At 40.4% G+C, this 26,222-nt stretch overlaps 2 protein-coding genes across 5 annotated transcripts in view; both read right to left on the bottom strand.

The window, feature by feature from the left end:
* Positions 1-3,457: 3,457 nt before the first annotated feature.
* On the bottom strand, positions 3,458-18,058 carry ZBTB2 (zinc finger and BTB domain containing 2). Its single transcript, XM_032216788.1, is given in 13 exon segments — positions 3,458-4,566; positions 4,568-4,619; positions 4,622-4,661; positions 4,663-4,758; positions 4,760-4,900; positions 4,902-5,180; positions 5,182-5,233; positions 5,235-5,352; positions 5,355-5,423; positions 5,426-5,458; positions 5,461-5,809; positions 10,687-10,883; positions 13,097-18,058. Coding segments are annotated over 12 exon segments (1,593 nt in total). The 5' UTR covers positions 10,873-10,883; positions 13,097-18,058; the 3' UTR covers positions 3,458-4,388.
* A 1,006-nt stretch (positions 18,059-19,064) lies between these two features.
* RMND1 (required for meiotic nuclear division 1 homolog) overlaps positions 19,065-26,222 on the bottom strand; it is a 55,250-nt gene continuing 48,092 nt past the window's right edge. For 3 of the 4 annotated variants that reach the window (XM_032216786.1, XM_032216784.1, XM_032216783.1), the window contains 3 exons: positions 25,897-26,017; positions 22,326-22,442; positions 19,065-20,373 (listed from right to left, as the gene is read on the bottom strand). In XM_032216786.1, the coding sequence (XP_032072677.1) occupies positions 20,341-20,373; positions 22,326-22,442; positions 25,897-26,017 (271 nt within the window). In that variant the 3' untranslated portion in view covers positions 19,065-20,340. Of the gene's footprint in view, positions 20,374-22,325; positions 22,483-25,896; positions 26,018-26,222 lie in introns of those variants that run through there. The other variant, XM_032216785.1, reaches the window with a different exon arrangement.

Consider the following 26,222-nt stretch of genomic DNA (forward strand, 5'->3'; position numbering starts at 1 on the left):
AAAGATTTTGTCTATTTTAGACACCTTTACAGAATAAATTGAGTAATATAAGAGAATATTACTTGATTACAATAATCATCTAGGAAAAGACCAGTTGCCACAAAATCTGATCCCATCAAATAATTAAGGTGCGATGCAATTCACTGCATACATAAGCACATGAAACTGTGCTGCTAAATTCAAATTAACATTTTGAAACATTTTCAAATTTGTCATACAGCCAGATCCTAGTTTATAGAATGCAGTTTTTTAACAGCTTTGACAGAGATTTTGCTTAGTAAATAGTATTATATTCTCAAATAGCCCATCCTGATATGTTGGCTTCTGCTGCATCATAGATTGATAACTTGCTGGTAGGACCATTGGCTTTAATATATTAAGTCTTTAACATGCATAGGATAGTGTACCAGCAAAATGTTAAGAGTTAGTTATTTTATGAAATTTATATAGTTCCTTGTCTCACCAAAAAGCAACTCTGGGTGGCACAAAACAAAATTACATTAAAAACCTGTATCAAACATAAACTTTATATTAATAAATATAATAAAAAAACGGACACGGTGGCCAATGTTCCCATCTAATTTTTTTTCAGTGTGTGCGGAAAAAGTATAGTGTTCGAGCGGCACATTTTCATGCCTGAGCACCTGATTTTTTTTTAGCCATAATTGCCATTAGAGCAGATGTTGGGAGGGGGCCAAGGAGGAAAAGGGTCCCCTCCCTCTCCCTCAGACCCACAGGAAGGAAGGGAGGGGAGGGGGAGGGAAAGGAAAGAAAATGGGAAACAAGAAAAGGAAAGGAAAAAGGAAAGGAAATAGAAAAGAAGGAAAGGAAAAAGGAAAGGAAAGGAGAAAGGAAAGGAAAAGAGAAAGGAAATAGAAAAGAAGGAAAGGAAAAAGGAAAGGAAATGGGAAGAAGAAAGGAAAGGAAAAGAGAAAGGAAAGGAAAAAGAAAAGGAAATGGAAAAGAAGAAAGGAGAAAGGAAAGGAAAGAGAAAGGAAATAGAAAAGAAGGAAAGGAAAAGGAAAGGAATGGGAAAGGAAAAAGGAAAGGAAATGGAAAAGAAGGAAAGGAAGGAGAAATGAAAGGGAAAGAGAAGGAAATGGAAAAGAAGGAAAGGAAAGGGAAAAAGAAGGAAAGGAAAAGAGAAAGGAAAGGAAAGAGGAAGGGGAAAGAAAAGGAAATGGAAAAGAAGGAAAGGCAAAGAGAAAGGAAAAAGAAAAAGAAGGAAGTTAGAAGAAGGACAGAAAGGAAAAGGAAAGAGTGGAAAGGATTGGTACTGCTTAAAAATCAAATCTCAAGATCCCGTGGACCCCTGTTGGCTCAGGCATTCCAATTCCACGCTGCTTCCCTCTCTCCCCCAAAGCGAAGGGATTGCAGAAAAAAATGCTGAGCCCAGAATGGGGCTTCAGATGAGGCAATGCCTGAGAAACCCCGGATGTGCAGAGAAACGCAAGCTACAACCAGCGAATCCCGTTTCCCAGGAATTGACGAAGCCCCAGAGGACCAATGGGAATTCTCCCTTCTGCAGCGTCATTGATCTCCGGGCAGAGTCTTCCTTGATTTCACCAATCACCAGATTGGAGGAGAGTTCGGTGCAGAGAGAGAAGGGAGGGAGGGGGGATATTTTTAGTCACATTTAGGACATTAAAAACACTGCGGTGCAGTTTGAAACTTGTGCGCGGTGTTTTTTGTTACCTGCGCGGCCGCGCACACGCGCAGCTTAGAGGGAACCCTGGCGGTGGCTCGTGGCTAAGATGCTAAGCTTGTCGATCAGGTTGGCAGTTCAGCGGTTCGAATCCCTAGTGCTGTGTAACTGAGTGAGCTCCTGTTATTTGTCCCAGTTTCTGCCAACCTAGCAGTTCAAAAGCATGTAAAATGCAAGTAGAAAAAGATGGGCCACCTTTGGTGGGAAGTAACAGCGTTCTGTTGCGCCTTTGACATTTAGTCATGCTGGCCACATGACTATGGAGATGTCTTCAGACAAGTGCTGGCTCTTCGCTTTGAAACGAAGATGAGCACCACCCCCTAGAGTCAGGAACAACTAGCACATAAGTGCAAGGGGACCTTACATATCATAAAAGACAAGAGATAGAAAACCTAGACAACTAGAGGGATAAAATTAGTCATCTCAACATAGAGCCATCTCAGCAAGCTGGCTCAGCTCTGCAGGAACAATTATTATTACTACCTGGCATGGGGGAAATTATTCTTTCCTAAAAGAGAGCTACTGTAATTATTGGTGTGAATTTGTGGGCCACTGAGAATTCCACTCATTACATTTCTGAACACCCAGAAGGGAATGGGTCATGTATGGCCTTCTGTATGAGGTATTTCAATTCCAGATATATTCTAACCAGTATAAATCAGGCAAAGATCATAGAAGTTGCTGGCTCACCATACATGGAGCACTATGTGTGGTTTGTCCTCAGCCTATGCAATGATTTGATGGCGGTGAGGGGAAGTGAAATAATTTCATTTACTTAAGAAGTAAACTGAACCCTGCTAATATATCATATACTTTTCTATTGACCACTCTCATAGCCACATGGTAGGGCAGCTGCATGCAATATGCCCATTATTAGAATTAAATTTCCAAATGAATTTCAGAAATACAGGTTAAAATGGGGCACAAGAGTTCAAGAGCAACCCAGGTGCTATTAAACGCCCAATTGTGTAGTGCTCCTGAGATGCACAAGCTTTGCTTCTCCAGCGCCAATTGTGACTCCTGCTTCAGCATAGAACTAGCTACCATGATCAGTGCAAGAGACTTCTTTTTGGCAATGTTGGAAATCCTTAGGTCTAAGGTCTGTACCATATGTGCATGTGCAGTGATGAAATATGATAAATGTGATGAAATGACAAAAATTTTATGAATAAGAAATTAAAATTATTTTTATATCATTTTTATTCTGTGAAATAAAGTATAAAAACTTACAAACTGGAGAACATATCTAGACACAAAAAAGATGATACTTAAACAAAACATGTATACAAGAGCAGAGCAATATCTGCTCCCCTTTCTCCCCCATCAAAATACTTGCCTGCATTTCAGTGGGATTTTAGAAAACACTTGCCAATTTAGGGGTTTTTTTAGGCTATTGGAGAATATCCATATATTTATATATTAAAGATAAAAATCAACAACCTGATTTTGACTGGTAGATAGACTGTCCATAGCAAAGTGACTGTACAATGTGCCCCCTTATTTGTTGCCTATTTTGCTAGACTGAACTTAAGAAATTGTAATACAAAGAACAGAGAGGATGCCACTCGACGTTCCACTTTAACCTGAAAACCAACCATGATATAATTTGGTCATTCTTCCATTTTGTTCTGTTATAAAATGATGCTAGTAATTAAAAAATAAGATCAGCTTTCTTTCTCCTAATTTTCACATATTTATCAGGTGAATTCAGACAATTGCTTTGATTGTTTTTCTTCTTTTCTGTATCTCAAAAACAGGCTGAAAACTGTTACTCCCATAGGGAGTTGGGTACAAGGACCTCTTTGTAGAGTTCTTCTAATTAACTTCCTTCAGGTTTTGAGCAATAATAAATTTCAACATTATTTATTTCCATTCAATGAGATATATAAATAGTCATGGTCTATGGTCTGTGTAATTTAAATACGCTTCTAAAAAGTGTATTTTTACTTATATTAAAAAACATTTTAGTTGTTCAAAAAAGTGATCAATTTGAAAAGGGTGCATGCGGTACATACATGCCTGAAGTATATACACTTAGGCACACACATTATGCATATAAAATGATTGCCATCACATTACTGCTATTTTAATGAAATATTATCCTGAGCACATTTTGCTTAGAGTTTGAGTGCCCTGGATAGGATCTATTGCCAGTTCAACTTAATTCAATTCAATTATGTGCTTAGGATCATATTCTTATTCTTTGTGAATGGACATAGTATCAGTGGACTGAGCTGAATGTAAACATTTGTCAAAAATTGTGTAGGTAAAAAAAAATTGGATTGCTTCTATTAAAGGAGCTTCTGAAATGACTAACAGGCATAACTATATGCATTTCACTTAGGAATTTAATTTTCTTAACTAATCTTCCTCTAACAAGTAATCAGGTTTGGGAATAAACAATTGAAACTTGACCGACATAGTTTTCTTCTCACCTTCTCAGTGCATTCAAGCATATAATTAAACAATATTTCAAATAGTTTACAGTCCTGCCATTGAGCCATTTATCACTGTAGCATAGTTTCCAAGATAAGAAATTAGTCTTACACATTTTCTTTATCATTAACATCAATAGTTATATTTGATATAATATCCTTTATTAATGTTAGGCTTTTACTGGGAAAAGGGCAGACTTCCTTTCATGTCAGTGAAGTTATGGTGAGGGAGAAGGAGGAAGATAATTTTAATAAAAATATGAATAAACAAACATAACCTTTGTTACAAAAAAAAAAAAACAAAACCCAGGTTTCACGATCAGTCTAACATACTGCTTCCTGTTCTTTTTGATAGAGTCTAAAACTGAATGATCACTCTCTGTAGTTTCAGCATCGCCACTTAGCAGAATGGTCTTTCCTCTTCTAAGTAAAGACTGAGTTTCTGACTTTGCAAGAATGTTTGACAACTTCGTTAGGCGGGAGAACGTCTTGTCACACAAGTTGCACTTATAGGGTTTGTTGGGCCTGTACTAACATGTTGTCCATCTGGTTGCCTTCCTCAAATGTACAGAGCTCTAGAGTCTGTTTGTCTACCACAGTATAGGTGTCCATGCTTTGGGTTAAGACATACATGCCTAGCAGCTTGATTGGCCCGGCAGAAACTTTTGTCACAAGTACTGCACTTGAAAGGCTTGCCGGTATGTATGTACATGTGCTCTCTCCAGTGGCTTTTCTGAATGAACTTGCGTCCACAAATGGAGGCATTCATACTTCCGCCTTTTCACGTCTCTTTCTTGATCTGCTTGCTCCAAATTGTCAATATCTGCAATATCTGAGGGCGGGGGGGTTTCTGCTTGCTGCTGCCCGTCAATTATGGGTGAATCTGAGATCTGTTGCAGCTCACTGTCACTGATCATTCCGGCTTCAGTCGCTTCCATAGCATCTTTTTCAGGAGCATTATTACACAAGGACAAGGGAATGCTACTTTCCCCGTGCTGGTTGGATGCAAAGGGCACTCCTGTGTGAATTTGGAGATGCTCACCGCAAGCTACTTCGCAAATTGAAACGTCGACCACACAGGTGGCAGCATAGTATTTGGAAAGCTTCCATTTTTTTTCATAATGCTTGGCTTGACATGCGCTATTGTGAGAGAGGCAGGTTGATCATCTGAGGAAGAGGCTTCCATGTTGGTTTCATTTCCAGGTGAAGGATAGAAGGAGCTGATACTAATTCGGGAGACAGTGAAGGCTGCAGAGGATCAGGGGGAGCTATATTTGTTGGGGCACTGGAGGCAAATTTGGTGGTGGTATCTGGGATATTGGGAGGGTTCATGTACCTGTTCTTGGGTCACTCTTGACAGCTGGGAACGTGCTTCTCGCAAAGGCTTGTCAGGTGCTGTCACTGCCTTGGTGGGATTCCTTGCTTGGTGATCCGCAATCTGAATACCGTATAATGATGATGCCAATGGGAAACTTGCTCTGGGTGTGCAAAGTTTCCTTGCTGGCAAGACTGGCCTCTTGATCAGCGGGTATGCATGCAAGAATTTTATCCCTTGCTCAAGTCGAATAGGATCTATGAGCTGAGGTGCCATCTTTCCAGTGTACATCAAATGCAAGAGGTAACTGAAAATATCTGGCTGTATGTCAGCTGCCTTCAAGCGACACATTCACTGCAAAAAAAGAAATTACAGTATTAATGAAGAAAAAGAGGGGGGACCTCTAAAGATGTATTATAGTATTTACTCAAGGCAGCAGTACATCCCCTATACATCAGAAGTGATCAGACTTCATGTATCAAAAAGCATAGGCTTTCCTCCTGTTTACATATGTATGTACAGAAAAGTTGTCTCCCTCTGCATATTGCTCGCTGTCACTACATTTCTGTGCACTGAAATACAGGAATACTTTTGCAGCATCAACATTGGCTAACAACAGGAGGAGATGGCAGTTAAGTAGTATGAAGTTTTTTTCTTATCTGTCAAGAAAATGACCTCTGAAACAGGTTATCTATTAAATGGCTTATAATGAGGATCTGAATCACTACAGCCAACTTTTCAGCAAATTTATATTTAGCAGCAAAACCTCTACCTTGGTTTGAATGGAGTATAGATGTATGTTGACAGCTTATTACTTCTTGAAGAATTCAAAACTTTCACTTGACAGAAATAAGCAAGGCAAAAGAACACGGTTTCCCGATTCTTAATCTTCTAATAGCAAAGACTTAAGATGAAGAATACTGATGTATAACTGAACAAAATGTACCACATACATTTATTCAGCTTATCACAAATATCTGTAATTTCAACTACTGTGAATAAAAACAGTAATTATTATTTTTTCCATATCCCATGCTTTTATTCCATGTCAGACCGATTACTTCTTAAAGAGATTCATAAGAACTAAACCAGAAAGTAGACTAACCTCAGGTTTAACTATTTAAAAAGGCAAGAGAATGAAATGCAGATGGCAAACAATTCCTCAAGCCCATTTTGAAATCAGTATCCACTTCAGGCCAGACTCATCTCTCTTCCTAATTATCTTTTCTGAATAGCAATTCATAGTCTTAAATTTAAATCTTAAATTTTTAAATTTTAAATTTTATTTATACGGTATGTTGAGTGCATGGGACTCGCTTGGGATGATATGAATGATCTCACTTTTATTACTATTACTGTTGTAACTTTGTTTTAATTATTTCGTGAGGATTGTTTGAGTGAGAGTTTGGGTATGACTGATTCGGAGGACCTGCCGGGGTATGCGGGGGTCATCGGGGTGGTTGGGGGGACCACAACCACGGTGAGGGTCGGAGCATTGCGGTCATGACAGGGAGAGGCAGATATGGCGGGGACTTTAGGGCAGGCCATCATCGGGGAAGGAGGGCTCGCTGTGTCATAGAGATCCCTCCTTCCGGCCCTAGGAGTCCCACTCCAAGGTCAGATGGCGCGGGTGTTCAGGACCCTGGTCTCAGGCTGCTGGTCGCTAAATGCCAGGTCTGTTGTTCATAAGGCCCCCCTCATTCCGGGACTTGAGAACTGATGAGGGCGCAGACCTGGCATGTATTACTGAAACATGGCTGGGCCCTGAGGGAGGATTCCCCCTCGTCGAGATGTGCCCAGCCGGATTTCAAGGTGCTACACCAGCGAGAGCCCAGGGAAGGGGTGGCGGTGTGGCTATTGTAGTCCGGGAGTCTTTAGTACCTCGTAGATCCCTGCTCCGGAGCTTGTCGGGTGTGAGTCCCTGCTAGTGAGCTGGACCTCAAGGGTCAAGTGGGTTGCTGCTTACGTACCTGCCTCCCAACTACGTTGCAGCAGCCCTCCCCTCGCTCCTCGAGTCAGTAGCCGAGCTAGCGGTTGAGTTCCCTAGACTTATAGTTCTGGGGGACTTTAACTTGCCTTCGCTCGGTGAACACTCTGATGGAGCGCAGGAGTTCATGGCTTCCATGACAGCCATGGGCTTGACTCAAGTAATTCGAGGCCCAACTCACTCAGCGGGTCACATGCTTGACCTCGTATTCCTCTCGGAGCAGTGGAGTTACGATCTTGGTCTGAGGGGTAATGAGATCATACCCCTGTCGTGGTCAGACCACTACCTACTGAGGCTAGACTTCCGGAGGCCAAACCCCCACCGTAGGGAGGAGGAACCGACCAGCTGGTTCCGCCCCAAGCGACTGATGGATCCTGTTAGGTTCCAGACGGAGCTTGGGGTTATTCCTGATACCCTCGCCCACAGTTCGGCGGAGACCCTCGTCGCTGCCTGGCACTCGGCAGCTTCGGAGTCTCTAGACCGGATTGCGCCGCTACGGCCCCTCCGGGTCAGCGGCCCCCGGAAGCCTCCTTGGTTTACTGAGGAGCTCCGGGAGGTAAAGCGCTGGAGGAGACGCCTAGAGCACTTGTGGAGGTCCGATAGGTCCGAGTCGAAACGGGCACTTTTGACAGCATGCACCAAGGAGTATATTCGGACCTTAAGAACAACAAAAAGAACATACATTGCCTCCTTGGTAGCGTCCGCCGAGTCCCGCCCAGCCGCCCTGTTTAGGATAACCCGCTCCCTCCTAAATAGGAGGGAGACGGGGGACTCCTTACAGGGTAAGGCTGAGGAGTATGTCCAGTTCTTGGCGGACAAAGTTGCCCGGTTTCGAGCGGACCTGGAGTCCACCCCAGTAGATCCAGCCGAGACGCAAGGAGAAAACTTGGCAAACCATCTCTGGGTTGAGTTTCAGGAAGTTGCCTCTGGGGATGTGGACAAGGCTATGCGAGCTGTGAGTGCCTCCACCTGCATACTGGACCCGTGTCCCTCCTGGCTGGTTGCCAACAGCAGTGAGGTGACACGAGGCTGGATCCAGGCGGTTGTTACCGCTTTTCTTCGGGAGGGGTACTTTCCCACCGCGCTTAAGACAGCGGTGGTGAGACCCCTCCTGAAGAAGCCGTCTCTGGATCCAGCTGTCCTTAATAACTATCGTCCAGTCTCCAACCTCCCCTTTGTAGGGAAGGTTGTTGAGAAGGTGGTGGCTCTCCAGCTTCAGCGTACCTTGGAGGAAGCTAACTATCTTGACCCCTTCCAGTCTGGCTTCAGACCCGGTTACAGCACAGAAACCGCTTTGGTCGCATTGACTGATGATCTCTGGAGAGCTAGGGATGGAGGCCATGCTTCCATCCTAGTTCTCCTGGACCTCTCAGCGGCTTTCGATACCATCGATCATGGTATCCTTCTGCAACGACTGCGGGAGATAGGGGTGGGCGGCACTGTCTTGCAGTGGTTCTCCTCCTATCTCTCGGACAGGTCGCAGTCGGTGTTAGTGGGGGGGCAGAGATCGTCCCTGAGGCCCCTAACATATGGGGTGCCGCAGGGGTCGGTCCTATCCCCCCTACTATTTAACATTTACATGAAACCGCTGGGCGAGATCATCCGAAGGCACGGGATAAAATATCACCAATATGCGGACGATACACAGTTGTATCTGTCCGCCCCGTGCCAACTCAATGAAGCGGTGGACGTGATGAACCGGGGACTGGAAGCCGTTAAAGACTGGATGAGGGCAAACAAGCTGATACTCAACCCAGACAAGACCGAGTGGCTGTTGTGTTTCCCTCCCAAAAATTTGACCACCATACCATCACTCAGGCTGGGGGGACAAAATTTAAACCCCTCAGAAAGGGCCCGCAACTTGGGAGTCCTCCTGGATTCACAGCTAACTTTTGACCACCATCTCTCAGCTGTGACCAGGGGGGCATTTGCCCAGGTTCGCCTGGTGCGCCAGTTGCGGCCCTACCTGAATCGGGAGGCCCTCACAACAGTCACTCGAGCCCTTGTGATCTCTAGGCTGGAATACTGTAATGTGCTCTACATGGGGCTGCCCTTGAAGAGCATCCGAAGACTTCAGCTAGTCCAGAATGCGGCCGCGCGAGTGATCGTGGGTGCACCACGGTTCGCCCACATAACACCGATCCTCCGTGAGCTGCACTGGCTACCTGTTGGTCTCCGGGTGCACTTCAAGGTCCTACTCACCACCTATAAAGCGCTCCATGGTAGTGGATCTGGCTATTTGAGAAACCGCCTTCTGCCAATTACCTCCCTGCGTCCCATCAGATCGCATAGAGCTGGCCTCCTCCGTATTCCATCCGCCAGTCAGTGCCGACTGGCGACTACTCGGAGGAGAGCCTTCTCTGTTGCGGCTCCGACACTATGGAACAATCTCCCCGTGGAGATTCGTACCCTCACCACCGTCCAGGCCTTCCGCACAGCCCTCAAGAACTGGCTAACCCGTCAGGCCTGGGGATAATCTTATTTCGCCCCTCCCGAATGCTGAGTGAATGTTGAGTTTTATTGTCTAATTTACTTTGTGCACATTTCTTTTTTCGTATTGTCCTACACTCCCCTTCCTTTTTGATTGTAAGCCGCCCTGAGTCCCCTCAGGGAAAAGGGCGGCCTATAAATAAATAAATCTAATCTAATCTAATCTAAAAATTCTCTGGGCTGATTCCACACAGTGTTGCCTTTGAACACTCACTATCTGACTGGAAAGGACAAAGCTCTATAGCTTCTCCTATGGCAATATAAAGAGAAAGCTAGGTTCTTCCTGGAATGGATGGATAGGGACTTCCCCTACTTAACCCTTGGTTTCCTGCTACTTAGGAAATTGTAATTTACACCAAAAGAACCTCACACAAATTACAGTGGCTGAACCTGAATCATAAATCAAGTGCCAATGAAGTTAGCAAGACTTAAATTCTAATTGTCTTAAATGATCTGCAGATTGCACTGCATGTTACTTATTGAGGTAGACAAAGTAACCCTATACTAACAATGTTTGAATGAATGAACATATGCATGTATGTATGTATATGTTTCTGTCGTGATGGACTCTTGTGACGAGCCGATTGACAGATAATGGAAGCTGTTAGCTTCCTCCCATAATTGGGTTTACCAGGGGTTGTGATACATACATACATACATACATACATACATACATACATATATATACATACACACATACATACACACACACGTACATACACATACATACATACATATGAGTGTGTGTGCACGCGCGTATACAGTACCTGCTTTGATGAACAAACAACATCTTGAAGTAGTTGGAAAAAGAGGCAAGGACGGATTTATGTGCCTTAAAGTACACATCACCAATAGCAACTGTGCAGTCACACAAGAAACCAAACTCCCTCTGAGCATTAAGCTGCTGTAGAAGAATAAGTCCATGGTTGGCCAAATCCATTTTTTTAAAATCTGTGAAGTAGAAAAAGTTATTGAAAACATATTTCTTTAAAGATTCTGTCATATGCCCAAAGAAGGTGAAATTTGGAAGGGCACAATTCACAGGTACTAAAACCATTTATCTGATTTTTATAGCTATCTATTTTTTACCTATTGTGAATGAGCAAGAAACATACAAGGACTTAACAATCCGAATTGGGACAAGAATTTCCATCACTAAGCCCATGCTCATTAGGTAAAACAAAGAGGGACAATAGCTGCCTTGGTTAGGGGAGCCTCAGCAGCAGAGGCAGAAAGAAGAGGCAAAGATCAGCTGGAGATAGGTGGTGGCAGGGTAAGTGGTTTTGGTACACAGGGTCCAAAAGGGCAAATACAGGGTGGGTGGTGGGTGTTAAAGTGCATATTCTGTGTGTAAATATGAATGGGCTGCCAAGCACCCAAATTTCAGTCAAGTGAGGACTATCTATAGGATTAAAATCAACAAAAGAAATAAAAGCAAGAATAGATAACATAATAATTAGCACAACAATGCTCATTACCTGTTTGCCAGCAATGTATCAATATATATTTCAGACAACTAAAAAAATCAAATTTATTTAAAGCCATCGCATTCATAATACTTCAGTTTGTAGACTGGTTGAAATACAATGATTAAAAACTTGAGAGCAAATAAATGAAGGTTTTGAATTGTGATAGAATATTTAAAAAAATTGGAAATGCTGCATAGGATCAGGAGAATTAAACCAAATGTAATTATAAAACTCTTGCTCTCTCGCAGCATTTTAAAATATTTGGGAATATTTGTAGGACTCCTGAGTATTGCTATATCTAAATGCTACTCTCTCGATTAGTTTTTCAGCTATATTTTTATATTTCATTTTATATTTTGTTTCTGTAATGAATGCTTTGCACACTAAATTCAATCAAATGTTCAGGAAAACTTGCAGCAAACGGGGAAAATGAATTAGATAAAAATCACAGCATTCATTCGCGGTTAAAATAAAAATAAAATAAAATACATCTGTTTTCCGGATTAAGCATCTAGCATTAAATAAAGGCGAGATCTCTCTGGATAATTGAGAGAGGATCACTGCTTTCCTGCCCAGACAAAAAAGAAAAAAAGTGTCCAGAAGAAGGGTGGGATCAAAATTCAAAAGCGTCTTCCGCCCCAGGAAAAAAGGCAGAACCTCTTCCGAGAGGCTCATCCCTCCCTTTGGAGAGAGGAACTCCTCGCCAAGCGCAAGAAAAAGCCGCTCAGGAGGCAGCAAACCCTCGCAGACGCCAACGGGGCGGGCAAACAGCAGCCTACAGCGGTGGAGGACCGCAAGCTTCCTTCACCCTCCGCCCCCGCCGTGAATCACACTGTGACAGGCCGCCGGCATTTTCTATTGGCTGCCTGCGGAGCAAAAGGGGGCAAGGCAGCGAGGCCAAGCGCGCGCCACGGCCACTGCCTCGGCCCCGCCTTCTCCCCTGCGCAGGCGGACGCGAAGCCGTCGCGTGCGCGCACACGCAACGCACGGGAGGCGGCGGGGCGGCGTACGGACGGCGGCGCGAGACGACGTAAGCAGCGCGAGCGAGCGGGCTGGGGCGCCTAGGCGCGCGAGAGACGGGAACCGCCGCTGTCGCCAGGGCCGCCTAGGCTGCTGAGGAGACGCAGACGGAGCCGCCCACCCTCACCCCCCCTCCTTTCCTCTCTCTCTCTGCCTCCCTCCCTCCCTTTCCCGCTCCGCGCGGCTGCCTCGGCGCCTGCCCCTCCCCCTTCCTCCTAGGCCGGGCTGCTGCCGCCGCGGGTGAGAGAAAAAAAAGGGGAAAGGCCGCTACCCAACTCGGCGAGGGCGTTCAGGGCCAAGCCAAGCCCGGATCAGCCCAGGTTCTACCAGGGCAGGAGTTTCTTTAGCAGCCTCAACCGGGAGACCTCTCCCTCTCCTCCCCGAGGCAGCCGCCTCCACCGGCGCCATTTCGGGGTTTCGGCTGGGAAAGCCCCCCTCAGGGCCCGGAGAGCCTCCTGGCTTTCCTCCGCGTCTGAACCTGGCCTACTCGACCGCCAGTACAATGGTGGGATGGTAGATAGATGGGGGTGGGGGTGGGAAGAGAGCAAGGGGCCTCGCCGGCGCCACGCGCCCCCCTCCCCTCTTTCACTCCGGGCCACCCGCCCCTTCTCTCCCGCGCCTTCTCGGAGGATGAGTGTGTGTAGGGGGGGGAAGAGGGGGTCAGGCGGCACTCACCTGGCTCGCGCTTTCGGGGGGGGGGGCCGCGGTCTCCGCCCGCCCAGGAGCAGCAGCAGCAGCGCCAACAACGGAGTCAGCGCGGCGGCGGCGGCGGCTTTTCCTGTCCGGTTACGTTAGGGTCACATGACCGAGAGCGGAGCAGAGAGGCTGTAGCGAGGAGCCCCCGCCGGGGAGAGACGGGGGGGGGGAGGCGGCGACGAGCACTGTGGCGGCAACAGCAGCAGGAGCCTCCCCTCCCCCGCTTTCCTCCTTCGCCGCCTGCTTGGCTGGCTTGGCTTCGCCTATTGGCGCGCGCCGCTTGCAGTGAGCGGGACGCAGGCCTCACCGGCTGGGCTCTAAGCTGCCGCGACCGCCTAGCTGTGGCGGCCGTGGTAGGACTTGCGGGAACGGACGACGGAAAGGGGGCCCATTCTGCGCGCTTCGGCTCTTTAAAGCTTAGCCCCCGTTCTCCCTATTTTTTCTTTTTAATGTCTTCCGTTGCTCTGATGCAGGTGGGAGAGAAGTGGTGGCCAGAACCTGAAGTAAGGTGCACTTTGGTTAGAAAAGAGGGAGAAGGATAATTTCAACCATCTGTGGATGGCCCTTGGCTTGATTTGGCTCTTTATGACAACTTTAAAAAAATGATTGGCATCTGAGTATTTCTAAAGTATGCATTTAAGTAGTTTAATACTAAATCCCATTTCTTGGTGCAGAGGTCAAGTAACATGGATTTGAACTTAGTAAACTTATTTGAAGTTTATCCCTTTCAGCAGTAGTGACTTATGTGTTGAAATGTGAGAAATGTGTTGAATTTTTTTTAAGAAGCTCAATACATTTGTCTCCTGCTTTAGTGGAAAGAATGATATTCCACTAATAGGTTTAGATTTGTAAGTGCAGAATTGTATGGTTTTAGTGGTGAACCTATTTCTTTGATGGATGGATAGCAGTAATCCTGCAGCATGAAATAAAGTATTGTATGGTTTCATAGTAGGACATATGAAATACATAAAACTGCTGGAATTCAATTTCTTATTAAAAAAACCTGAACCCTAAGCAGAGTGATAGATTAATGGTTATAAGTATGATGTGTTAATGGAGTGATCTGCACCAAAGTAAAGGAACTGAAATTAAAAATAATGTATGCAGTAGCAATTTTTATTAGGTTTTCTCAAAACAGCCATTCCTTTAGTTTATAGTAAGATTCAATAATATGAATAGGATTGTGGTCCTGGAGCAGTTTGATGTCCTTTCCCAGAAAAAAAGTGGGAAATTTGTTCTAAGCATTTCTAAATCTCTGGACTTGCTTTGATTTCTGTCACTTTTCTGTTATTGCTTAAGCAGCTGTTTCTGTTTTTTACTAGGCTGTGGAGATTAACTTCATTTTTTGTTCTATTTACTTTACAGATGTAATCAGGTCTTCCCTTTTGTATTTAATTATATTGAAAGATTCACATGTGATTCTACACACATTGCTCTGAAATTTGTCCTTTTGAGTTTAGTAAATTACAATGAGGTTAGCATGTGTAGGAGTAAAGACTTAATTTCTTAATAAACATTAACACAAACTTTATTGGTTTGTTTGTTTATCTGATCTGGATTACCTGGTGGGAATTCTGTAACTTTAAAGTTGGGAAAAGATTCTCTTGAAAGAGTTGTATGCTTTAATATCTAAGATTATGTGTGTTCAATTTTTGTTTCAGGTAATCTTTTATCACTTATAAACAAAGAACTAAAAATAGGGGGAGGTAATGAAGTATTGAAATTTAGTCTCAGATTTACAGATCTACAAGATTTTTCCTGGATCAGTACTACTGATTTTATTACAAATACAAATACTATGAAAGTTTAATTAATACTTCACTCGAACTTATGCATTGAGGTTTTAGTATTTTGTGTAATTAAGATTCAGGTACCGGTAAAAATTTGTGTTTAGCTACAAATTTGTGTTTAAGCTTAAATTTTGGTTACAGTTTTAACCTCTATTAACAGCTTTTTCCTAGCCCTTCATTTTCCATTTTAGTGTGCCTCTTTCAGTTTAAAACAATATAAATAAAACATGTTATTAGAGCAAAAGAATGACAACAGAGGTAATTTCTCCAGGACAATAAAAACTTATATTACAATAATTAGTCATATATTGCTTTTAGAGTGCGTGAATCCAGTTGGTGGTCTTGGTCTAAGAAAAGATATGGTGCAGTTAATGAAATGTACAGCTTAGTTAAGATCTCTGCTAATAAACTGGATTTTAGAACCACATCTTGATGCTTTGAAGAGTACAAGCTATCTAAACCAGGTTGGACACTTTCTTTGCAAAGAAATTTACAGAGCATTCCATTATTGAATTTCAATTTATTGGCTCCCACATAACCCATGGAAGTTCAGTGATTGATAATTGGATCCCAAATAACATTTTCACGTTAATACAAGAAGCAACCCAGTTTCTTAAAAAGGGCAATTGAAAGCTTTTGAAATAAATTAGTAGTGGTAGATTTTATTTAGTGAAAGAAAAACCTTTGTATTGAAAAGTAGTATAGTGGTCAGGCATGGATAACATCATCATCACAGTAGTTCTTGTTTAGTAATTGCCTGTTTGCAATTATGAGAGTGATGAAAAAGTATCTTTGCAGCCAACCTTCGTAAAGCAAAGAAAAGCTGAAGCAAAATCATAAACACGCTTGCAGTTTCACTTTACTTACTGACTGTTGGTACCAATTATAGTCATTGAAGGAGGACTACCTATATATCTCTAGATGGTGCATTGGTTTATCATTTGTATTGGTGATTCACTGAATTGCCTGGGTTTGTAGTCCTCTGAGGTATAAACTGCCCCAACATTTTAGCTTAGTGTGCTGTGTAAAACCAGTGATCTGATGAAAACTCATAGCTTTGTTCCCTGCTTATGAGCATTTAAGCATAAACTAATGCTTATGAACTGTTGATCTAGTATAGTAAATCTACTGCTATATTACTAGTAGAGGACTGCATTTTAATTAGGATTAACGTTTGTATGTAGCATTAAACTTATAGGTTTGCATTAAAATTTAAATCAGCATTAGTATTTATATCTGAACAGTGATTTAAACTTTTCTAAACAGTGAGTTACATACTGCTCTTTTGTACTGAGTCATAAAATACCTTCCCGGAAAAAAGTTTTTTATCTATCAGGTATTACAAATGTAAAAATAAATCAGAATCTGAATTGCCTTTTATTGTGTGATTTATTGTATCTGTTTTATCCAGGTTTTGTGGGGAGCCCTTGGTACACTAAACATATACTATCTTTTGTAAACCAGGGATTGGCAGAACAGATTAGTATTTGTTGATCTATGATATCTGGCTCCTAATTGTTAAATAAAACAAATCCCATCTACAGGTTAGGCTATTGAAGAAAAGGAAGTGGGAGGAAATATTTCTAGGCTGATATGCATTAGGAGTGTCCTGTTCCTTAGTTCAAAGCTTGTCTATCTCAGTAATTGTTTATTCAGATGCTTAGTAAGATGTTGGATTCCCTCCAATTAGCTGGGCAGTAAATAGTACAATAGTTCATTTTTGAAGTGAAAGCTGCTTTCTAATAATGAGGTACAAAACACTTGTTCAAAAACTGATCTCATTAATTTAAATAACAAGGTTTTTGCTGGATTTAGACCTTTTTGAGAAATTGTATTTAAATTTAATCTATTTTTTTTTTGCCTCTAATTATAATAGTATTGGCTTTTATTCTATTTGGGCATAAATGTGCTGTCCCCAGGTACTTTTTGCCTCTTTCCGAAAGTGCTAATTTCAAATAACCAAATTTACATACATATTTGTTAATTATGTAAACTAGGACAATTTGTTTTTCAGGAATGGTATTGGAAATTTTTCCAATGTAGAACTGAATAGGTAAATGATATTAGTGTGCTTCATTTTGTTCATATATTCAGTATAAATATCTAATACATTCTTTAGTGCTTTTACTCTGAATAATAGAACATACAGTTTGAAGGAGACTGAAGATCTCCTTATCCAATCGCCTGCCTGGAGCATGGATTCATTACTGCAGCATCCTGACAGATGGCAACCCAGCTGCTGTTTAAGTATTTTTCCTGAAGATTGACCACCTCCCCAGATAGTCTTTTCCATTGTTTATTTTTATCAGGATTTTTTTTTCTTGCTGTCCAAAATTTATGACCTTGTAATTTAACCCAATTGCTTCTTATCTTGTCTTCTGGAACAACTTTGAACAAGGCCCTGAGTTTTGCATTATCATCCTTTTCATAGTTGGTAATTGCTGTTGTGTCTTTTAATAGTCACAGGCTGATCATACCCAACACTTCCAATTGTTTCTAGCAAGTTTTTTCCCCCAGGTCCATTATTTCTTTCTGAGCATTCTTCAGTTTGTTAGTATCCTTCCTAAAATACGCAAAGAACTGGATACCATACATTAGCGGCAATCTGATCCATGCTGCTGCCGCCTGTGGTTCATTTCTTAGTTTGGTCCATGTATCACGTGGTTCCTTATTTGGATTGTGATGCTTCAAGCATTTAGATTCCATAACAGCAGTGTATATACTGCTGTTCAGTATGGTTTCCCCTCATCCCATAACTTTACATTTGATTTCCCTACTTCTTTGATTTCCTATAATCTAGATACAGGATTATGCATTTGCTGTTGCAATTCATATTGGCTAATTTGTTCCATTGTTCCAGCTTGACAAAATTCTTTTGAATCTTGATACTATTCTGAATGGTGTTTATCAACCCCCAACATTGTCATCTTCATTTGATAATCATTTTTAACACCTCACTCAGTATTTGATAAACACGTTGAACAGCACAGAGTTGAATAGAGCGTCATATGTTTTAATATGTCCAGTTTGCTGTTGTCATTGATGTACATTTATTGAATATAGGCCTCCGTTTACAACAGTTCTCACTTAACAACTGTTACAACATCCTAATGGTCACATGATCAAAATTCAGGCGCTTGGTAACTGACTCATGATGGTTACAGTATCTTGGGATCATGTGATCATCCTTTGTGAGGTGAAAAGTCAATGAGGAAGCCAGATTCACTTAACAATCATTTTACCAACTTAACTGCTGTGATTCTTAAAAATTGTGGCAAAAAAGGTCATAAAATGGGGCCAACTCAATAAACGTCTCACTTGGCAACAGAAATTTTAGGTACAATTGTGATTGGTAAGTAAAGGACTACCTGAACAGTTCTCAACCAGTTCTGCATCCATGTAATACAGCATAGCATATAGCCATCTTTAGACTCCCAAGAGGGATATTATTGAATGCTTTTCTGAATTAAACTTCATAATTTCCAATGCATTCCTGAGGTCATACTGAAATACAGCTAAGTTATGGAGTCACAGTCAAGTTTGTGAAATGGGACAGATGAGATCCTAAAATAGGTGTCCTCTTCTTAACACAACCACTAATATTCCAAAAAATGTAAAGAAAAGGGTAATAAAGTTTCCAATTGGGAAATGGAAGTAGCTCTTCACTCCATTTTACATTTAAGAGGATGAGTCCGTGATTTTCTCAAATACATTTCATGCAAACTAGCAATCTTAGTATTAATTTTCACAAACTAGATATACTAAATTGTTGAGTTGCCAGATACCAGCCAGAGTCTGTGAGGCTTTGCTAATGTTCTGTCCAGTATTATGTGATACTTCTGGATAAGATGATAATACTGTGTTATTTACAAATTGAAATACATTCGAAAACAACTTACTGAATTTATGAAGACTGCATTTTTCAGACTTGATTATTTAACCCAACTGCAGGATATGGTAGCAGAAAACAAAGAGGCTTCTCTCTCTCCTTCATATAATATTTAATGTTCATTGTTTGTTACCTTTGCAAAATTTGAATGCCACACATTGTTAATGAAATTGTATAATAAATACAGGTAGCCCTCAACTTATGACTGCAATTGACCCCAACATTTCTATTGCTTAGTGAAGCATTTAAGTGAATTTTGTCCATTTATGACTTTTCTTACCACAGTTATTAAGTAAATCGCTGCAGTTGTTAAAGTTAGTAACATGGCTATTAAGTGAATATATTGACTGCTTAATTGGGTTCTCTAGTTTTAGAATGTGAATAGTATTGCATTTTAGGTCATATTGATGTAAAAATATTAAAAATTCAAAAAGGTTCACAAATGTTTAAGCACCACTGTCTCAAGAATTACAAATATGCTATTACTATGTATAACGAGTGCTGTCATTGTTACTGAGGGAGGACATGATAGAGAAGTGATGCAAAATTGAAAAAATTACAAACTCATTCAAATGATAAAATGTACCTTCCTCACAAATGCTTTGGGCTTTTTACTCTAAAAACGTGCACTATGAACAGAGCTATCACTATATTTTCTGTTTCTCAAAAATTTCAGCAGTAGGTTCAATTACAATCCCCCCACACCAATTTTCTGAAACTAAAGAGTTTCTTTTTAACTCTTACAACAATGTTAAAATTTGACAACTGTAATATTCATGATACATTTTGGAAAGTTAGTTGAGAACAAAGTTAAAGCTTTCATGAGTTTTCTGATGTATCTAGTCAAACAATTTTGGATTTTAGAGATCCAAATCCTTAATCTTGCTTCAATAAAATCAATGCATTTTTTTACAACCATTATTTTATTTCACAGCTTTTCAGTCGGTATTCATACATGCATAATGGTTACTGAGGAAAATTTGTCTAAGGCAGTTAAGTCAAATACTTTTGATTAAATTTCTCTTGCTTCTTAAAATATCTGAATTTACAAAATCTTTATGATTAAACAGTTCCAAAGACAGTTACAATTTTAGCTGAAGAGAATTTCTAATTTTAACTTCCTTCACAAATGAACAATATTAGGATTAGGTTTTCTATCCCCATATACATAATAGCATATTATATACATATTTTTCTTAATTCTATTGAATGTATTGTGAAAAAACGTGCAGCTCATATATAGAAAACTGCTCAATGTCGTACATACTGTATATATATCCTTTTCCTGTAATATAACAGATAATCTGCATCCGTAAGATAGAAAACCAGCTTCACAATGTTTTTACACCATCAATTCCAAGAAACATAGTTACTGATGAAATATGAAATTAAATGCATTGACTCCCATCATTTTGTAGCAAATGTCCATAAATTTATCATGACATTTGCTCACTTTCCAAAATGGACAAAGTTGAAGTCCAATAAACCTGTTGCTCGGATAGCGACTAGTCTTGTAAAATGTGTGTTGCAATGTACACCTGGTATCAGAAAAACACTCTTCCAAGTTCAAACATGACCTGCAACACAAAACAGAACTTTGCTAGCTTGCATGCTTATTTGGCTGGTTTCTATTTTTAGTGTTTGCACAAAGTGCTCTATGTCGAGATATCAGGAATCAGTAACCTCCAAACCAGAAGCATAAAGTATTTTTTTGGGGGGGGGGAGGATGGGGAAGACTGACTGAAATCCCAAGACAGCAGAATGAATACTGAATTCTGTACTGGTCATGGAATGGGAACAAATGGGGAGGGGTTATAGAAAAAAGAATTGTGAGGTGTGTGGCAACTTGAACAAAGAGTACACTGCATCACTGCTAAACTTGCAAATTTACTGAATTTAAATTTATTCCTTGTATTATTGTTTTGAAATCCACCCCTTCCAAAATTTTTAACTATTTCACATCTGTTAACTATGGGTGTATATAACTGTGGCTGTGTATTAGGACAGAGGGCTATTTGATTTATAACACTAACCAGGGAATTTATTATTAATTACATTTATGTGCCACCCATCTCATGGTTTGAGGCAACTCTGGGTAGCTTACAATGTAATAAAACATAATGACATTTCAAGTGGAGCAGCAGTGGTGCCTTCTCTGTTATTGCACCAACCACTTCTATGGCTTTTCCTTCGGGGTGCCCATGCCAATTAGTCCCCATGCCAGAAGACAGGGAAGATGTAATCTCTGGTGGCAAGAAGTTCCAAAGTATGGGGGTTATGTGGCAAAAAATGATCATTCTGTAGATCCCACCAGCCGAAATTCCTTGGCTGATGGGATCCGCAGTAGGCTCTTGCCAGAATGAGAAGTGGGATGATCCCTTTGGAAAAAGATTTCTCAGATATCCTGGACTCATGCCAGAGAGAGCTTTTACTCCCTTCTGTCTCTTATCTACCTTGTCTGCCTGCACATGAAGTAGTTTTTGTGGGATGGATAGTTATTCTTGCCTGTATTCAGAAATTGTACATGCTGAAGGCTTTAGTAATTAATCTACTAACTGAGTTTAGCATTAGGATAGGGATTTACAACTCCTCTGCCTCCCAGAGAGCAGCATTTAGCCTTTCAGTTGTTGAGCCAGAAAGAAAAGGTAAATGTTATTTAATTAAACATAATTACTATGATTACTCCTCATGCATTCAATCCATTCTCATCCTTTCCCTTTGCATTATACACGTGGAGAAACTCAAGGCCATCCCTATGATTTGGGGTACTACAGCATGAGTAAACTTCATACTCTCTGGTATGGATACAACACTATCCAGGAGGGTTCTGTGAACTTGGAATGATGACAGTGAAAGAGTGACATAGGATGATAATATACTTAAAATCTAGTCACCAATTCAATAGAGTGGATATTCAGCTATAAGCTATAAGCCTTTTTCCTAACAATTGCTCTCCACAATGTTGAGACAAAGACTACCTTTAGAAAATAAGAATTTCAAGACTGGAGGACAGAATTTCTAGGCCTTTGCTGAACAAGCAATATCTAACAAAGAATACATTACTCCAATGACAAAGGAGGAAGTTGCTATTGTATTTTTGATTGGGACTATTTTGCATAATTGATTTCCTAAACAGTACTATTGGCAACACACAGTGAAATAGGCAATAGAATATTCAATATATGTAAACAGCATGTAAAACATTAAATTACCATTAAATCTTTGTTCAGCCTACATACCTTGTACAACTCATGGAATATAAGTAATCCAACATGCACTGTAATGAACTTATAAGTTGGTCTGATTTATATGGCTATAAAATAAGGCTGTGAGTGTACAGTAAAATAAAGTATAGTAAAATTGACAAGCTATTGTACTATGCTGATTTCTATATTTTTAAATAAATTTATGGAAACTATTTTAAAGTTATTTGAAAACTTGTCCCTTGTCTAAGGAAACTGACTTTAAATACTCTTCAGTGAACTTAACATTCTGCATATGTTTTACGAAACAATTTTAGTAAACCAACCTCTATTGTGATGAGTATTACTATCATCCATTCCAAGCGCAGAGCATGTTTTTCATTCAAATGATTTCTCATCAGATCTGTCAGTTCTGTGCACTGCTGGAGCTTTTCATTTACTACCTTCAGTAGTAAGGACAGAAAAGTTGATGTTTCAGAAAACCTTAAATAAACAATATCTTAATATAAGTTACTTCCAGAGGTGAATTTATTGAAATAAAAAATATGGAGAATTGTATCACAATGTTTCTATAAACTGAATACACTAGAGCAGCTAAAGACTGAACACTCAGAACAATTCTTAGTCATGGGATAATGTGATTTTTCAGCATTTATACAACAGATTGCAATGTGTAGATAACCCAGATAATCCCAGGCCTCAATTTCCTTTCTCCATTTGCATGCATTTATAAAATTAAATAGAAATACATTTTTCTATTGAGTATTTCTTGCAACGAACTTAAGGAAATATTTAGGCGTCAGCCCTCATCACAATTGCCCTCTGAAGCATTTAGTTAAATTGTGTAAAATACCTGCCTTAGCCTAGTATACTTCACCAAATAATAATCAAGATTTAAGTCTAGCAAAACTCAGCTAACAATGCAACAGGGTTAAATATGCCCAAACCTTTAATAAAGTTAATAGCAGAGAATTTCAACATAAAATTAGAAGCAAATCCTGAAATAAAACAATGTAAAACAAAATTCCTCAAATGGAATTGTCAATTTCATCATTCCTTATTGGATTGCGAAGATTCTGCGAAGTTTTTTTTTAAAAAAAAAACACAACACTTTTTAAAATCTATGTGCATTAATTTAAAGACAGTAGTGAGGCCATTTTATTCCTGAATCTCATTGTTCATACACAGGCACAACACTGTCATGGCAACAATCACATCTTTGAAAGCAAATTTGTGTGTGTGTGTGTGTGTGTGTGTGTGTGTGTGTTTACATATACATATACACACACACTTAATTTCATTTCAAACAACTGGGCTATATCAAGGCATCAAAAAACTACCTGTTGAATCTGTTACTGAATTAAAACATTTATGTACTAATATTACAATATAGTCCAGAAACCAGTAAGAATATGTGGAATCTACAAAAAGTTTCGTGAATATTGTTACAGATTACTATCCCAGTGAGCTGGTTCATTCTAAATAATGATGCTCTGTAAAGCTAAATTGATCCCTGCTACACTACATCAAAAACATTTCAGAAACAATCAACACAATTACAACTACATGGTATCACTGTAGTCCATAGATCAACTGAAGTCCTCCAAAGCACAGTTATGTAAACCAAATGACTTAGTAGCCCAAGAAAGAATGGGACTCATCTATAACAAAGTATAAGGACTGTAACAGCTCATACTGTATGCAGGACAGACAGGCAGAAAAGAGATAGTAGAGTGCATCCATAAACACTATTTAGCAACTGGAAGGTACAATGAAAACTCACAACAGAGAGAAAGATTGAACTGTAATTTCAACTGGAAAACAGCAACCTAGACCAAGCTAAAACTGGAATTCCTGAAAGCTTAGCTTTCAGACAAGTTCATCCATTAATAGACACATAGAGATAAACCGCATTTACACACCTTTCAAATGAGACAATTTAAAAAGGCTAAGAAACAAAAAAACCAGAATACTGTATATACTCGAGTATAAGCCTAGTTTTTCAGCCCACTTTTTGGGCTGAAAAAAGCCGCCTCGGCTTATACTCGAGTCAGTGAAAAATTTGCCCGAAATGGAGGAGAAAAAGGGGCGGGGCCATGCCGCTGGGTGACACTCGTGAATGGCCCAGTGCCCCTGTGAGTTTCCCCTCCCTCTGTGTTAGTTTGCCGCGCAGCGCGCACCGCACCATCCCCCCTCCTCACGTTCTAATGTAATGCAGGGCTGTCTTACGATTCCCCTTCCTCCCCCTCCTGCCGCTCTGCAACGATGTCCCACCTCCTCCTTGTTATGGTAAGCAGCCACATAGCGATGTCCCACCTCCTCTGGTACAGTGATCCAATGATAGGAATCACTGTGCCGTGTGTCATAGGAGGCGGGACCTCGCTCCCGCGGCTGCACGGGACATCATCATCACAGCGGGACATCAGCATCATGAGGTGAGTGAAGTATTTCATTGAATACACCGCTAGTTTACTGTTTTTCTTTGAAATAAATATTCAAAAACATTATTGGTATCTATTTTTATTTTTGAAATTTACCGGTAGCTGCTGCATTTCCCACCCTAGGCTTATACTCGAGTCAATAACTTTTCCAGTTTTTTGTGGTAAAATTAGGTGCCTCGGCTTATATTCGGGTCGGCCTATACTCGAGTATATACGGTACATTCTCTCCAGCAATCTACACCCAGTTAATCAAGGATCAACACCAGACAAAACAAGCAAAAAGCAATACTCTAGTCAAGGAACTACCAAAGAAAAAGTTACACTTCTACCAACACCTACTGTATATATAAAGCTACTGTATATATAAAGAAAGGGCAAGCACCACACTCACAGCACTGATATTACATTTTCAATAATGAAACATCTGCAAGCAAACAACCATGCTTAGAGAGCATCAATGAGACCGCAGTTAAATCCTGACCTACTTATGTTCTCTTCTATTGAAAAGTGAGTTTTGTGGAAAGCAGTATGTTATGTTCACAAGTTCTTGATTGGATTTCTAAACATTTTTTTTTTTGTTACCATCTAACAATCATCTTTTTCCACGGGACACCAAGATACACTTCTGCAATAGCCCCATAGCAAAATATTGTAAATGTTTTAAGAAAAAACATCCAATAATTTTTAGAGTCAACCATTAATCATAAAGTACTCTAGAAAAAGCAAAATCTATAAAAGCAAGTTTCTGTAAAACTCCATTGCCAAATTGTTGGTGAATTCAGAATTACTGGATTTAAGAAAAAGGCAAAACATATTATAAACCTCCCCAAAAGTTACAGAATGCACTGGTTATGTTTGCATAAAACAATAAAACTAGATACTGGCTTGCGGAAGCTTCAATAGACTATAGCAATCCCTGCAGCCTGAAACAGATGATGATAGGGAGAAATTGAAAGTGAAACTTGCTGCTTGCTCCAAGTGGCAAATTGCTGGGAGGCAGAGGCAGATTTTTTTCCCTTGTGCTAATCAGGCTGTTTGCTGCAAGGAGGTAAGTCAACAACTATAAATGCCTATAGAATGTTCAAATTATTACACCTATTTTTTAAAGACAGCTTTATTATTATTCTAGACACCTTAACAAAATGAAGAAGCTTTTTAAAATAAATGCTTGATCTGAAGAGGCCCAGTGCTATTCTTTTAAATAGCAGAGAATAACTATACTTCCAGAAAGCACATCAATTTTAACAACATCTGTACAAGTATAATCTGAAATATAACATTACAAACGCATGTATATTGTCTGTACTGTTTGCTGTTTGTTGCAAGGAGGGAAATTGCTGGGAGGCAGAGGCAGATATTTTTCCCTTGTTTTCATCCCCAAAAGCTAGGTGCGTCTTATACTTCAGAGTGTCTTATACTCCGAAAAATACTGTAGATAAAAATAATAAAATAATACCTTAACTCTGCGATCAATACTGAGAAACCGATGCATTTTATCATACAGTTGTTCAAGATGTTCTCTGTCCCAGTAGAAATCTGGGGTAATCAACAGATCAGAACTCAGATTTATATGATGCCTGAGGAAGGAAAGATAAATTCTTATTTAAAAGCCAGGTAATGAATTGTATTTTGCATATTGCACTGTTATAAGTTGAGACAAACAAGTACTCTTTGGACAAACATACTTCATGTAGCAAAAAAAAAATGTTACATTGTCACAGCTACAGAACTTATAGTTAAGTTTTCAATCTCCGAATAAACATTCTATTCTTTTAGAACCTG

Source organism: Thamnophis elegans, chromosome 4 (assembly GCF_009769535.1).
Source record: "Thamnophis elegans isolate rThaEle1 chromosome 4, rThaEle1.pri, whole genome shotgun sequence".
NCBI classification, from domain to species: domain Eukaryota; kingdom Metazoa; phylum Chordata; class Lepidosauria; order Squamata; family Colubridae; genus Thamnophis; species Thamnophis elegans.